This window comes from Choloepus didactylus, chromosome 3, assembly GCF_015220235.1.
Source record: "Choloepus didactylus isolate mChoDid1 chromosome 3, mChoDid1.pri, whole genome shotgun sequence".
In the NCBI taxonomy this organism is placed as follows: domain Eukaryota; kingdom Metazoa; phylum Chordata; class Mammalia; order Pilosa; family Megalonychidae; genus Choloepus; species Choloepus didactylus.
In genome coordinates, this window is record NC_051309.1 from 54,888,880 (window position 1) to 54,902,789 (window position 13,910).

Below are 13,910 nucleotides of genomic sequence, written 5' to 3' on the forward strand. Positions count from 1 at the left end.
TGGAAATGGGGGGTAGGGTATTTTAAGTTGGTACAGTAACTGGGGAGTACTACAGACATTTAGAGTGGGATATTTAGTGTTGTGCGCAAGACAGCTCTGCACAATGGAGAACTGTGCAATCCCAAATACCAATAGCATCTCTATTAGAAAACAGGGTATATGGAGTTATATGGTGGGATAAGAGACTACTAAAGTGAAAACCTCTTTAAAATGATCTTTATAACTTCCTCTCCCTCTCTTCCAGTATGCAGACCTTTCCTTCCAGGGCATGTGGCTTTATAGGTGCGCAGTGCACATTTAACGGAGCACAACTCAAAGCATAGACATCATAGATTTGTATATTGATTATTACAATTTTCCAGCAGAAGTAGTGAAGTATCTTAAGGATGGAGAACTTTTTCTTATTCCTATAAAGATACCATAAGGGCTAGTGGTAATCTTGTGTTTTCCCTTCAGTTCTGCACATGTAAAGACAACTAGTCCTAGAGAAGAAGGAAGTGATGGTTCTGATGGGTACAAATAGAAAGAATAGAAAAATAAAAGATCCCACACAAGTGGTCCATAAATGTTAAAGATCCTAAGAGCTGAGGCTAACCTCACTTGACCATAAGGGAGAGGGGCTTAGCAAGATCAGCAGTCATCATCTATTTGACCTGGTCCTGGTTCCAGGTTTTAGACTGCTAAAAAATACTACCCCCAGCACTCCATTCTGGGCTCCAGCCTTCTTGCTTCTTAATTTCTGACCCTGACTGTTGTTCCCCGGAAGGGGCCTACCTCCAATTAGGAGAGTCCTCCAAGCACCCAAGTCTGCCAACAGCAAAGATATTGAACATGATTTTTAAAACTTCTATTCATTGTCTGAATTACACTGGAATTACTCCAATACTTTATTTTAATCACTGTTTTAGACACTATGAGTGATATCAAGCACTTAAATATATGTGTGTGTTTGTGTGTGTGTTACTCTTTGAAGATATTGAAATCTAACTGTGATTACAATCTGTGAGACTGTCAGACTTTCTTAATTAAAGAGAGGTCTAAAGTTAATTTGTAACAAATGAACACTTTTCAAAATAAAAGCAAAGTATGTAAAAGTCTTATGAAAGTTAATAAAACTGGCTCCAAGTTAATTAAATTGATTTTCTTCCAGAGATATCGGGCCCTCCTTCAAAGGCAGCATGAATAACTTTGCAAAAGCAAGGCAGAAAATCACAAAATCTACAAACCAGCAATAACACACAAAAAAAGCAAGAGGGATTCTCTGATCTATAAATAAAAACCTACAGGGTAGGATTTATTCTACAATTAGCATTTTAAAAGAATGCTCAAGTCATGACCATGAAAACAATGCCTAACATTTACTCAGCTCTTGAATCTGTATCAGGTACTTTTCCACACCTTTTCCACAGCCCTATGAGATGGTTCTATTATTATCCCCATCTTATATTCTGAGTGTTTCCCATCCTTCAAGGTCTAACTTAAATTTCACTTTTTCACAAGTCTTTCCCAAATTACTCCCCGCCACCGCCAATTAAAATTATTTCCTACCTCCCCTTCTTTACAACTATTTTATGTCTCTTTCTTTTATAGGACTTATCCTAGTTCACCTTAATAGTCTTTATATATGTTTCTCTTTTGTGCCATTGTATTGCAAGTTTCTGGAGAGATGTTCTAGTTTGCTAATGCTGCCGGAATGCAAAACACCAGAAATGGATTGGCTTTTATAAAAGGGGGTTTATGTGGTTACACAGTTACAGTATTAAGGGCATAAAGTGTCCATCAACGAAGGGTACCTTCACTGGAGAAAGGCCATTGGCATCGGGAAAACCCCTGTTAGCTGGGAAGGCACGTGGCTGGTGTCTGCTTGCTCCCAGGTTGCGTTTCAAAATGGCATTCTCCAAAATGTCTGCATCAGCTTCTAAAAGCCATCTTCAAAATGTCTGTCTCAGCTCCAGCTAGCTGTGAGCTCCTTCTGTCTGAGCTTATATAGTGCTCCAGTAAACTAAACAAGGCCCATGCTGAGTGGGCGGGGCCATGCCTCCATGGAAATTATCCAGTCAGAGTTATGACCTACAGTTGGATGGGTCACATCTCCACGGACACTGAACCAATAGGTTCCAATCCAATCCACACTAATACGTCTGCCCCCACAAGAATGGCATTAAAGAATATGGCTTTTTCTGGGGGACATACATATACAAACCGGCACAAGAGGTAAATGCTGTCTTACTAATTTTTATATCCTGACAATGCCTAGCAGAGATTCTTGTACATAGTACATGTCCCACAAATGTTTGTGGAACTAACACAGTCATTAATAGGGGAAAAAAACTGAAAAGGATTTAGCAGCAGCTTTAAAAACAAGAAAGAATAATGAGTAAAGGCAACAAGCAATCATTCTCTGTGTCCTCAGATGAGAGAACAAGAGATCCAGAGATTATGGAATGAAACTTTATATTAAATATTAGGTAAACACTAAATCATAGTCATACTGAAATAACATAGAGGTGAATGTTTAGGTAATTTTGTGAGGCTGGAGACATTTCTAAACATTGCATCAAAAGCAGAAACAAACAACAGAGGAAGCTGACAAATGGTCAAGAGACCCAGCTCTTTAGTTCCCAACTCACCATTTGCATCATCATTTTCTTCATGTTTAAAATGGGGTAGATGATAATACCTGACTCATACAGGTGTCAAATAGAATGAATGAGGCAATGAATGTCAAGTACTTAATGCAATGCCTGACCTAATGTCTTCCATAAGTGTTTTAAAACAAGCCAATAAAGGAAAAGATGGGCAGATTTGAGTGCATAAAAAGTAATAGTGTTTGTGTTAAAAAAAAAAAATACCAAAGCTAAAAACATAAATGAAAATCAAACAACAAACAGGAGAGGGGGAAAGGGGGATTGATATCTGTGCCAGTTTGAATGTATTATGTCCCCCAGAAAAAGCCATGTTCTTTGATGCAATCTTCTGGGGCAGATATATTAGTCAGGATTAAGTTGGAACGTTTGGATTAGGTTGTTTGCATGGAAATGCACCCCACCCAACTGTAAGGATAACTCTGATGAGATATTTCCATGGAGGTCTGGCCCCACCCATTCAGGGTGGGCCTTGATCAGTGGAGCCATATAAATGAGCTGACAGGCAGAGGGAACACAGTGCAGCTGTGAGTGATATTTTGAAGAGGAGCGACAGCCAAGAGGGACACTTTGAAGAATGCACAGAAGCTGAGAGAGTAGCTGCAGATGAGAGATAGTATGAAGACAGCTGTTGAAAGTAGACTCTTGCTCTGGAGAAGCTGAGAGAGGACATATACCCCAAGAGCAACTAAGAGTGACATTTTTGAGGAACTGCAGCCTAGAGAGAAACGTCCTGGAAGAAAGCCATTTTGAAACCAGAACTTTGGAGCAGACGCCAGCCACGTGCCTTCCTAGCTAACAGAAGTTTTCTGGACACCCTTGGCCATCCTCCAGTGAAGGTACCCAATTGCTGATGTGTTACCTTGGACACTTTATAGCCTTAAGACTGTAACTGTGTAACCAAATAAACCCCCTTTTATAAAAGCCAATCCATCTCTGGTGTTTTGTATTCCCACAGCATTAGCAAACTAGAACAATATCCTAAATGAATAAAGAGCTTTTACAAAGTGACGAGAAGAAAGCTTTAGTAGAAAAAAAATAGGAAAGAAGAATTAGACATTTCACAAAATACTAATATCTAGAATGACCAAAAAGGAAAAAAGTCACCCTCATTAAGTAATTAGAGAGTGTTAGTTAGAATGAGATTAAAGGTTTACTTATAAAATCAAAAATATTGATGATGTTGTGAGGCCATGGACATGTTTATACATCTTTCTGGAGAGGTTAATTATCAAAAGCCTTAAAATGTATATACCTTTTTGAATCTAGGAAATCTCAGTATCTGTACTAGATACCTATCACTGATGTGCACAAAGATGAAAATTGCAGCCTTTCTTATAAGAATGAAAAACAGGACATAACTTAGTGATCCGACAGTGAGAATAGTTAGAAAGTTATAATACCTTCACAAAACAGAACACTGTACTGTGATCTCATGGATGACATTTAATGCGAAGAGTGAAAAAAGCAAATGGTAGAACAGGAGTATTACATGATTCCATTTTCACTAAAAATAGTAATAATAACATAATCTATGTGTGCGCATATGAGTACATACACATAAAAAAGATATGAAAGAAAATATGTTAATATTGATTACCTCTAGATAATGAAATCATAGGTAACTTTGGGTAACTGTAACATTTTCTAAGTTTTCTATGATAAACATATTTTTATAATTAAACAAAATAAAAATTATATTTTTCAAAAGAAAAAATTAAACATTAGGAGATACTCCTGCCTCATCATCCCTGACACTAGAATACATCTTCAATGGTGGCTGCACTTTGTTCCTTATAAGAGGCCTATGATGAGCTTCAATCCACAGATCCTATGGGTTTATAAGCAGTTCAAGTAGTTCAATAAAAAAGTTCAATTAAATACTGAGGGAACACCACAAGCTTAATGGGTAAGTTGCATTAAAAAAAAGAAGAAAACTAAGCCATGCTGGATAAAGTTAAAGCCTTAATCTTATGCTTACTCAGCAGCAAAAAGAAAAAAAACAAAAACAAACATTAGTTATGGAAGATTTAGTGACCTAAGCTTTACCATTGGTTATAGTTCTAGAAACACTTCCAGTGTGTATTTATCTATGCTATAACTCATGGCTCTCTGCAAATTTAAAGGAACCTCTTGGCTGACAGTTCAAATGCTGGTCTCACTATGGGAAAAAATCAGTCCAGCTACTTGGGAAATAAGCAAGAGGAAAACGTCTTCATGCTTTAAAAATGGGGTGTGGGTGTGTGTGTGTGTGTGTGTGTGTGTGTGTGATTAGTGACTTTTTAACCTCATAATAAATCTAAGAAAGGCCCAACTTCATCATGAAGCCAATCTGGATACACATACAGTTAGCCCCATACTCCCTACATAGAGAGGAAGGAACAGATCCAGCAATGGATGACTAGATGGTACATTCATTCTTACAGCTATTACTGAACAAAAGTCCCAAAAGTTAAGAGTAGCAAGATCCACAGTATACAGTGTTGAGAGCCGCCTACTAACCAGTGCCTTATTAAAACCAATGAGAGAACAGATCCAATTAGAGATCCTTAATCACATCTGGTAAAATAAATCTTGAACACAAAGTAGTTCTGTTTTTTTTTTAATATGATAATGCACATAACTTTAAATTTTCTACCATTGAAGGATCCCCAGGTGTGGCAGTCATTTGCTTTTTCCTGCCAGCATCCATTGCCCCTTGTCTAGATAACAGCACACTAGTCTCCCTTCAGCAAACTACCTCTCATATTGCAGCATCTATGGTGGGGCTGACCTCATCTCCTAACCCCAGGAACTAACAGATAACCCAGGACTGGTCATGCAATGGTTTCATCCTCCTGGACAGAATGAATATCCAGTAGGCTCATGGCCCAAGCTAGACCCATTGGGAGCAAAGGGGAATAAGCCTTTAAATTTGTATTTGAGCTCCTGGGGATAAAGCACATTCTATCTGCTGGAATTCTATGCTGAGAGAATATAAGCCTATTGCTGCTGAAGGCATCTTCCACCACTTGGAATAATGAAACTAACAATGAAGGGAATAAAAGTAAGAAATAGAGACGAACTGACTCCTGATGAACTATTTTCAAAACCTAGATCCAGCCATGTTGAAGTCATTCAACACCGTTTGAATTGCATTTCTATCACATGAAACCAAAAGGTGGCAATAAATGTGGGGAAAGGGAAGGGTAGGTGGTTGTCTCCTTTCTCCAATTGATTTACCTTAATTGCTTTTAGACACACACACACACACAAAATAAACTGGAGGTTATTGTATGCTACCTCCAAGCAGATCTGTGTAACCTTATTTTAGTAGACTCCATTACTAGAATGTAAGCCAAATCCTTAAGTGCATATCACTGCTCACCCCCAGTATCTGGCACATAATAGTACTCAGTAAGAGCCGAGAATGAGAGAAGAGTTGGGCATCTGACCTGCACACTGTGCCTCCTCTCACTTAGCTCTCGTGGCCTTCCCGCCCTCTGTCCTGCTTGCTGCACAGAACACCTTCCACCATGGCCACCTCAGCAAGTTCCCATTTGAACAAAGGCATCAAGCAGGTATACATGGCTCTGTCCCAGGGCAAGAAAGTCCAGGCCATGTATATCTGAATCGATGGCACTGGAGAAGGACTGTGCTGTAAGACCCGCACCCTGGACAGTGAACCCAATGTGCAGAAGAGCTGCCCAAGTGGAATTTTGATGGCTCTAGTACTTTTCAGTCTGAAGGCTCCAACAGTGACATGTATCTCACCCTTGTTGCCATGTTTTGGGACCCTTTCCGCAAGGACCCCAACAAGCTGGTGTTCTGTGAAGTCTTCAAGTACAACCGAAAGCCTGCAGAGACCAATTTAAGGCACTCCTGTCAATGGATAATGGACATGGTGAGCAACCAGCACCCCTGGTTTGGAATGGAGCAGGAATATACCCTGATGGGGACAGATGGACACCCCTTCGGCTGGCCTTTCAATGGCTTCCCTGGGCCTCAAGGCCCATATTACTGTGGAGTGGGAGCAGACAGAGCCTATGTCAGAGACATCATGGAGGCCCACTACCGGGCCTGCTTGTACGCCGGCAACAAGAGCGCAGGAACGAATGCTGAGGCCATGCCTGCCCAGATAGGACCCTGTGAAGGCATCGACATGGGAGATCATCTCTGGGTGGCCCGTTTCATCTTGCATCGTGTATGTGAAGACTTTGGAATGACAGCGACCTTCGATCCTAAGCCTATTCCTGGGAACTGGAACAGTGCTGGCTGCCATACCAACTTCAGCACCAAGGCCATGCGAGAAGAGAATGGTCTGAAGTACACTGAGGAGTCCATTGAGACACTAAGCAAGCGGCACCAGTACCACATCCATGCCTACGATCCCAAGGGGAGCCTCGACAATGCCCGGCGCATAACTGGATTCAACAAAACCTCCAACATCAATGATTTCTCTGCTGGTGTAGCCAACCGTGGCACCAGCATCCGCATTCCCCAGATGGTCAGCCTGGAGAAGAAGGGTTACTTTGAAGACTGCCTCTCTGCCAACTGTGACCCCTTTGAGGTAACAGAAGCCCTCAGACGCATGTGTCTGCTCAATGAGACCAGTGATGAGCCCATCCAGTACAAGAGCTAAATGGACTTAGACCTTCACCCATCAAACCCTTCCCAGTTCTTCACCCCACTCCCACTTTTCCTCTCTCCCAATTGTCCTACTAACTGTAACTCAAAGGGCAGAATATCAAGGTCTTTTTTTCCCTCATGCCCAGTTAATAACTCTTGCTTTTTGGGGCCTAGGTAGAGGGGTCAAGTTCTTAATCTCTTCACACCCAACCACCCCCCTTTTTATCCTATCACAGAAGTTTTGGAAGACTGAGGAAGTAGTGCATTAGTGGGGAGGGGAAGGAGGGGCAACATAACCACTGCTTCCATTTCATCGGGTGTGTTTGTCCAGTAGACATGGTCCAGTCTGGACAGAGAGCATCTGTGTTTGTGAAAGGAGAGCAGGACTTTTTCTGTGAGGTTAGCTAAGGTGAGCAGGGCTTGTCTTACTGTGTAGTTAGCTGAGAATACACCCTTCCCCACTTTTGGTGGGAAGTTCCTTTTTTAAAAGGATTATAACCAACTTTTGTTTTGAAGTGGGAGTTATTAGAGAAGGAAGGGTTAGGGAGATTAGGAGGAAAATGCCCTTGATCTCTTGCTGTTATGCTTTCCTTGCTTGAGGCTAAATGCCCTAGGCTGAAGAGTGTTAACTGATGGATAGTCCTACCATAAGAAGAAGAAAAAGTTGCTATTGCTTGGTCCTCCATTTATAACACAAAACAGAATAGTATTTTTATATTTAAATGTAAAAACAAAAATATATATATATATGGGTGTGTGGATATGTGTGTTTTTCTAAAGGAGAAAACCATTCTGATCACTGGAAAGCAAATTTGTTGCAAGTAGTCTGGTTAGAAATAAGGATCTCCTTTTGAGTCAGGGTGGAAGAGGCATTGCCTGAAAAGTTGGCTACTTAAGGCCATTACTCCCTCCCTACCACTTGAGGAGCTTCATTGTGCCCTGCCCACCCTTCCAAAGGGCATGGGAATTGGTCCAGTAACAGGTAGATGCAGGCTACTAGCAGTAGCAGTCACGTGAGCCTGGTGGCTCTGGTTTGGAAGACACACATGTACTTGTACACACAGGGGTTCAGCAATATGAGTTGGCTGGTCAACTTAAGCTTTATGCTCCTGACAAGGGGGTATTGGGGTTATTTTTTGGTGGGAGTAGCATGTCACTAAAGCAGGCCTTTTGATAAATTAAAAATTTTTAAAGCAAAACAAGTTTAGATTTTAATCATATTTATAGGGTTTCTGAGTTTTACTGTTTTACAGAATTGCTTGTTGGCTTCAACTGTTTTCCCATCTCTGCTCTTTGAGAAGATGGGAAAGGCCTGGAGTCACACAATTGTAATTTTGTATTCTGGTGTCTTTCCATGAGTGCAAGATATTCCTTTAACATTTCTGAAGAGTTGTGTTCTTTTCCTTTTATAATTAAAAAAAAAAAGCAAATCCTACCTTAAAAAAAAAATAGTACTCAATAAATATTTGCTGAAAAATGAACACATAGTTACTCTTTCTGGCACTTTTTTACAATGCAAACTAAACAAAAAACTCAAATGCTACTATTCGGGATCTAATTCTACATAGGAATCTAGAGACTCTGGAGTCACATTCTAATCACATAACAGATAGAAGCGCTCTACTTAATCTGAATTCATATAATCAACTTATTTACTCATCTTCTTTTCAACGCTATCTTCAACAGGCACAAAATACTTTAATAACAGAAAATAATCCCCAATAACTGGTCCTTTCTATTTAACAAACTGGAGGAACAGCTCTAAAATTTTAGTGGAGATAGATGGTTGTGTGTGTGTTTGCATGCTAGGTAAGTGTCCTTATCATGGCCTATAAGCCCTACAGGATCTGTTTGACGTCATCTCCTCCCCTTGCCAGCTTTGCTCCAGCCACACAGCCTCCTTCTTCTTTTGAAGATATTTGACACCTCTCACCTCAGGACATTTGCTTTGGCTGTAACTCTAGACTGAGAACATCAACATGGTTTACTCCCTCATTTCCCTTCAAGTCTTCACCCAAATGTCACCTTCTCAGAGAGGCTTTCTTCACCATCTTATTTACAATTGCAAACTTCTCCACCACTAATACTTCCATAGCACTTGTCATCTTCTAACTCACTACATGATTTACTTATTTATTTTCTTCATCATCTGTCTGTCTCCACTCTAGAGAATATACTCCACGAAAACAGAGATTTGAGTCTATTTTCTTCTCCACTGAACCTCATGCCAGGGAAATAATATATACTGAAGAAGTGAGTGAAGGCATAGGAAACATTAAAACTACAACTGGATCATTAAACACTGCGATTCAAATTAAATCAAATATGAATATTTTCCAATCCAGTAAACGACAGAAGGTTATGTGTGTGAACTCTTCCAGAAGTTAAAACCAGAGAATTGTTCCAAATTTTTGTGTATTTTACATGGCCCCTTACATTGTGGAATGAAGACATGAAGTTATTTAAGAACTGAAATATTTATCACAGAAAAACTATACTAATAATCAGAAGGTATAAAGTTTGCATTTACTTTGCTTAAATGCAGAACAATATTAAATTTAAAAGTTCAGCAATGTAGCTCAGCAGAAAAATCAAGTTTGAAAACATTCACAAATAATTTTTTCCTAGACATGTTAAACAGAAGAATGGTTGTACGGCCTCTTACAGAAATAAAGCAGTATCACAGAAAATGATAGGGACACTTTTTAGGACTCTAAAAAGGGTTTTCTGAAGGAAAATCAGAAAACATCAGTTAGAAAGGGGTTTCCGGGATCCCACATCCTCTACCTGTAACTTTCCCTGTCCCATGGCTTCTTTTCCAGCTGAGAGGACCCCTGTCAGACTGAAAGATGAGCTCAGCCCCTGGGGTGGCCTCAGCCCTGGCTGCTTGCTAAGTGCCTAAACAGAGGGACATTAATATTTATGTCAGGGGTCCCAAGCTGCAGGCTCTGGAAGCCAAATGCAGCCCACTATCTTGTTTTGTTTAGCAAGAAGAATGTTTTAAATATTAGGAAAATTCCCATTTAAAAAATCCAAAGTTTCAACTTCTCTTGAAAATACGCAAGTTCAAGCAATGCTGAGGCTGAACTGCAGTTCATTTAGAAAGAGGATCTGAAGGGTGGCTGAACCTGGAGACTAGGCACACTTTCTCAGGTTCACCACTGTCCCCACAACTCCCTATTGCCTTACACTTTTTTCACATGACCTGCCTGAACTCCATGAGTTTGAAAGCCTTGCCCTATATAGTCAAATATAGTTCCTTATTGCTTGTAAACATAAGTCCTCAACTCCCTGCATTCTGCTGTTTGTTTCATTAAACCCTTGGCCTTCCCTGCACTAGATTTAAATCTTACTGCAGAAGTCAAGGTCAGCGCACTGAACTGTCCTCAGAATTCTATCACTAACTGTGTGACTGTGTGCAAGTCACTCCGCCTCTCTCACGGTCATCTGTGAAACGGGGAAGATGATTCCTGCCCTGCCTTCCCCAAAGGGTTGTTGTGATGATTAAATGGTGTAATGGATGTCAAAGTGCTCTACATGGGATAGGTGTCACCATAAACAGTAAGATTTCATCTTTGGATGGAATAGCACATTTAAAAAATATGAAACAGCATCTTATATGGATCTTTAAGGGTAGTGTGCTGAGATAGTTGGAGTATATATTCATGGTTAATAGCACAAAAGAAATTCTTAAAACCTAGGATTACATACCCAGGAAATGCAAAAATATATACATTTAAACTATCTATTTAAAAAAAAAAAAAAAACCAACTAAGTATAAATAACATGTAACTTGTCAAATGGCTAAACAGGGAAATGACTAAATTTCCTGAAAACTAAAGATAAGTTTAAGGTCAGATAAGTTCAGCCAAATAAGGTTTTCAGGAACAATATATATGACCAAAAAGTCTATCTAAGAATGATGACAAAAAAAAAAAAAAGGGTAAAAATAGTCTGCAAAGGAAACTAAGACAAATGCTGATACTAAAAAGTATATAATTAGCAGGGATTACCAGCTACTTTCAAAGAGAGCATAACACAATTTCCTAAGTGGTTAACCAGCTTCAGGATTCCAGACAGTCAAGGTTGCTGTGATTATCTGTTACAAAGAAACAGACCTAAAGATTACAAGTATACTCCGGTAACCAAAAGAGAAAAATAATCTAAAAAGTCCTTGAGGCATCATGTCACTACATCCATCACGTAAATCTACGGACCTCAGTAATTTGGGAATGGAAATTAATCAAAATGGTCTATAGGTCATTGGTTAGGTTTATTTAGTCATCAGAAAAGCTGGTCTAATTAACCCAAAATATTATGAAAAATGTCTTCTCTGGAAACCTTCACCTTACCAACAAAGGGGACTTTTGAAACTAAACAAAAGTAAGAGCAGTTGCTTATATGCTCCATTCTACTTAATATTAGAAATCCCTGCTTTAGGGGGGAAAGAAAAAGTACAATGTTGTACATGAAGGTATATTTTCATTCTTTTTTATTTTTTTAATTTAGAAACTCACGTGCTCTTTTTTGTTCCTAACATTGTTTTCTTTTTTTAAATTTTATTTACATTGTTGTTCTTAAATACTTTTACTCTTAGCAAAATAAAATATGAACATGCCTCATAAGATTCAAATAGTACAAAAGGCTTTATAATGAAATGCAATAGCCTAGTACCTCACCCTTCCCAAGCCCACCCCTGTTTCTCAGAGGAAACTACTTTCAGTTAATTTTTTGGTTTCTTTGGTGATTACCATCATGTCATGAGATTATGTATTATAATTACATCACTTCTTTTATAAATCACTTTTTGATAGCATATATTGGCTTCGTACCATACAGATTGGGTACATCCCCACTCCATACCCCTACACATACAACCTGCACATAAACAGGCACCACACATTCATATCACCACTGTGGTTCCTCTGTTGGCTACCTTTTTAATTTTAAATACCATAAATACTACATTTCCATCTCTATTTCTTATTCTATCGGCTAAAACCAGTATCTCATTTCACAGACTAAGAATATTAAGGAAAGTACAGTTTTCTGCTCCTTCTTCACTTTCTCTTCCTCCTCCTACCACTATGTTAGCTTTACCTTTGGGATTTTCTTTCTTCGGCCAATATTTACTCTAATTATGTAAAATAAACAAGAAATTCATGATTGCCAAAAATTACCTCTAACAACCTCTTGTGGACCTATAATTACATAAGTTATTACCAGTGGTACATTTGTGCCTTACTTTTAAAGACTTTTGAAGACAGCAGTATGAAAATCCATTCTAACATATATTCTGCTCTTCATAGTAGAAATGAACATATATCAAATTTCTCAAAGAACTAAATTTTACCCCACTAAGGAAGTACCAATAGCTGTAAGTGATTAAATATTCTAGGGCCTTCAACCTTAGGTCAATTTATCCTTGAAACTAGAAGCCTTCCACAGTAGGATTCTAAGGATCATTTGAAAATATTATAGAATAATTTAATTGTTTGGAGAGACAATAGGCTAGCTGCAGATTAACAATAATTGTCCTTCATCTTAATCTTCTGCATCAAGTACCAGGCTCCCTGGAACAAAGAGTTCTTATCATCACTACCTGGCAACCTCTGACACAAGTCATGCTAAATCCCTTCTGCTTCCATCCCAGCACACAACACAAGAGTCTCTTCTCATGCTCAGGGGTACTCATCTCAGTACCAAGGATGAAGGTACAGATATAACTGCTGATAAAACATCCACTGTGGGACACGACTCCCAGGAATGAGCCTGGCCCTGGCATTGAGGGATTGAAAATACCTTCTTGAGTAAAAGGGGGGAAAGAAAGGTAACAAAATAAGGCTACGGTGACTAAGAGATTTCAAATAGAGTCGAGAGGCTATCCTGGAGGTTTCTCTTATGCAAGCTCCAGCTACATATCCCAAATGGCCACACTATGCCATAGTCCCAAATAGTCCCAAAATAGTCCCAAAATAGTGCCACAATAGTCCCAAAATTCCTAGGTCCCTATCTGTGATTCTATATGTTTCACTAAGTTTATCCCTCAGAAACTTAAATCCACCAAAGTGTTCCTACATCAGACAAGTCCTAAAACTCAGAGGCAAGAGCCTCTTTAAGAACAACAATCACATTCTGCCCCCTTTCCCATAATGTTGACACCCCTCTTCAATATGAACAAATTAGGGTGGTCTCTGCTTAGACACCCCAAAAGATCAATCAAGTGATTAAATGAGAGGAAAGGGTAGCAACAAACAAGATAGGATTCAAGAAAGGATTATGAATACTGAATCTTTATATGAATATATATTTTTAGATGCTATGGTATTAGAATAGCTGGAAGGAAATAACTGAAAAGGTGGAAAACAATATTCTTTGAAATTTTCTCTATAGCTACTCGTTCAATTGTACTTTGAAAGTTATCACCTTTCTATATGTATCTTATATTTCACAATAAGGAAAGAACTGAAATTGTGCAACTATAACCCATAACATTCTTTGAAATTTTCTAACTACTTGTTAAATTGTACTTTTGAAGTTATCACTGTTATGTATATATGTTAAATTTCACAATAAAAATGCATAAAAAATATCAGCAAAAAAAAAAAAAAAAGTCCATGGAGCAAAACTGGACAGGGGTTTGCATTAACAGGATTA

At 38.9% G+C, this 13,910-nt stretch overlaps 2 protein-coding genes and 1 pseudogene across 2 annotated transcripts in view; 2 read left to right on the forward strand and 1 right to left on the reverse strand.

Moving 5' to 3' along the window:
- The window catches only part of SCFD2 (sec1 family domain containing 2), a 550,473-nt gene that overhangs the window by 343,044 nt on the left and 193,519 nt on the right, over positions 1 to 13,910 (reverse strand). The gene's annotated exons all lie outside the window — the stretch shown is intronic.
- On the forward strand, positions 6,161 to 7,266 carry LOC119529417 (annotated as a pseudogene).
- The window catches only part of LOC119529043 (alpha-endosulfine-like), a 31,238-nt gene continuing 24,917 nt past the window's right edge, over positions 7,590 to 13,910 (forward strand). The window contains exon 1 of the mRNA XM_037829149.1: positions 7,590 to 7,652. Coding sequence (XP_037685077.1) covers positions 7,590 to 7,652 — 63 coding nt within the window. The remainder of the gene's footprint in view (positions 7,653 to 13,910) is intronic.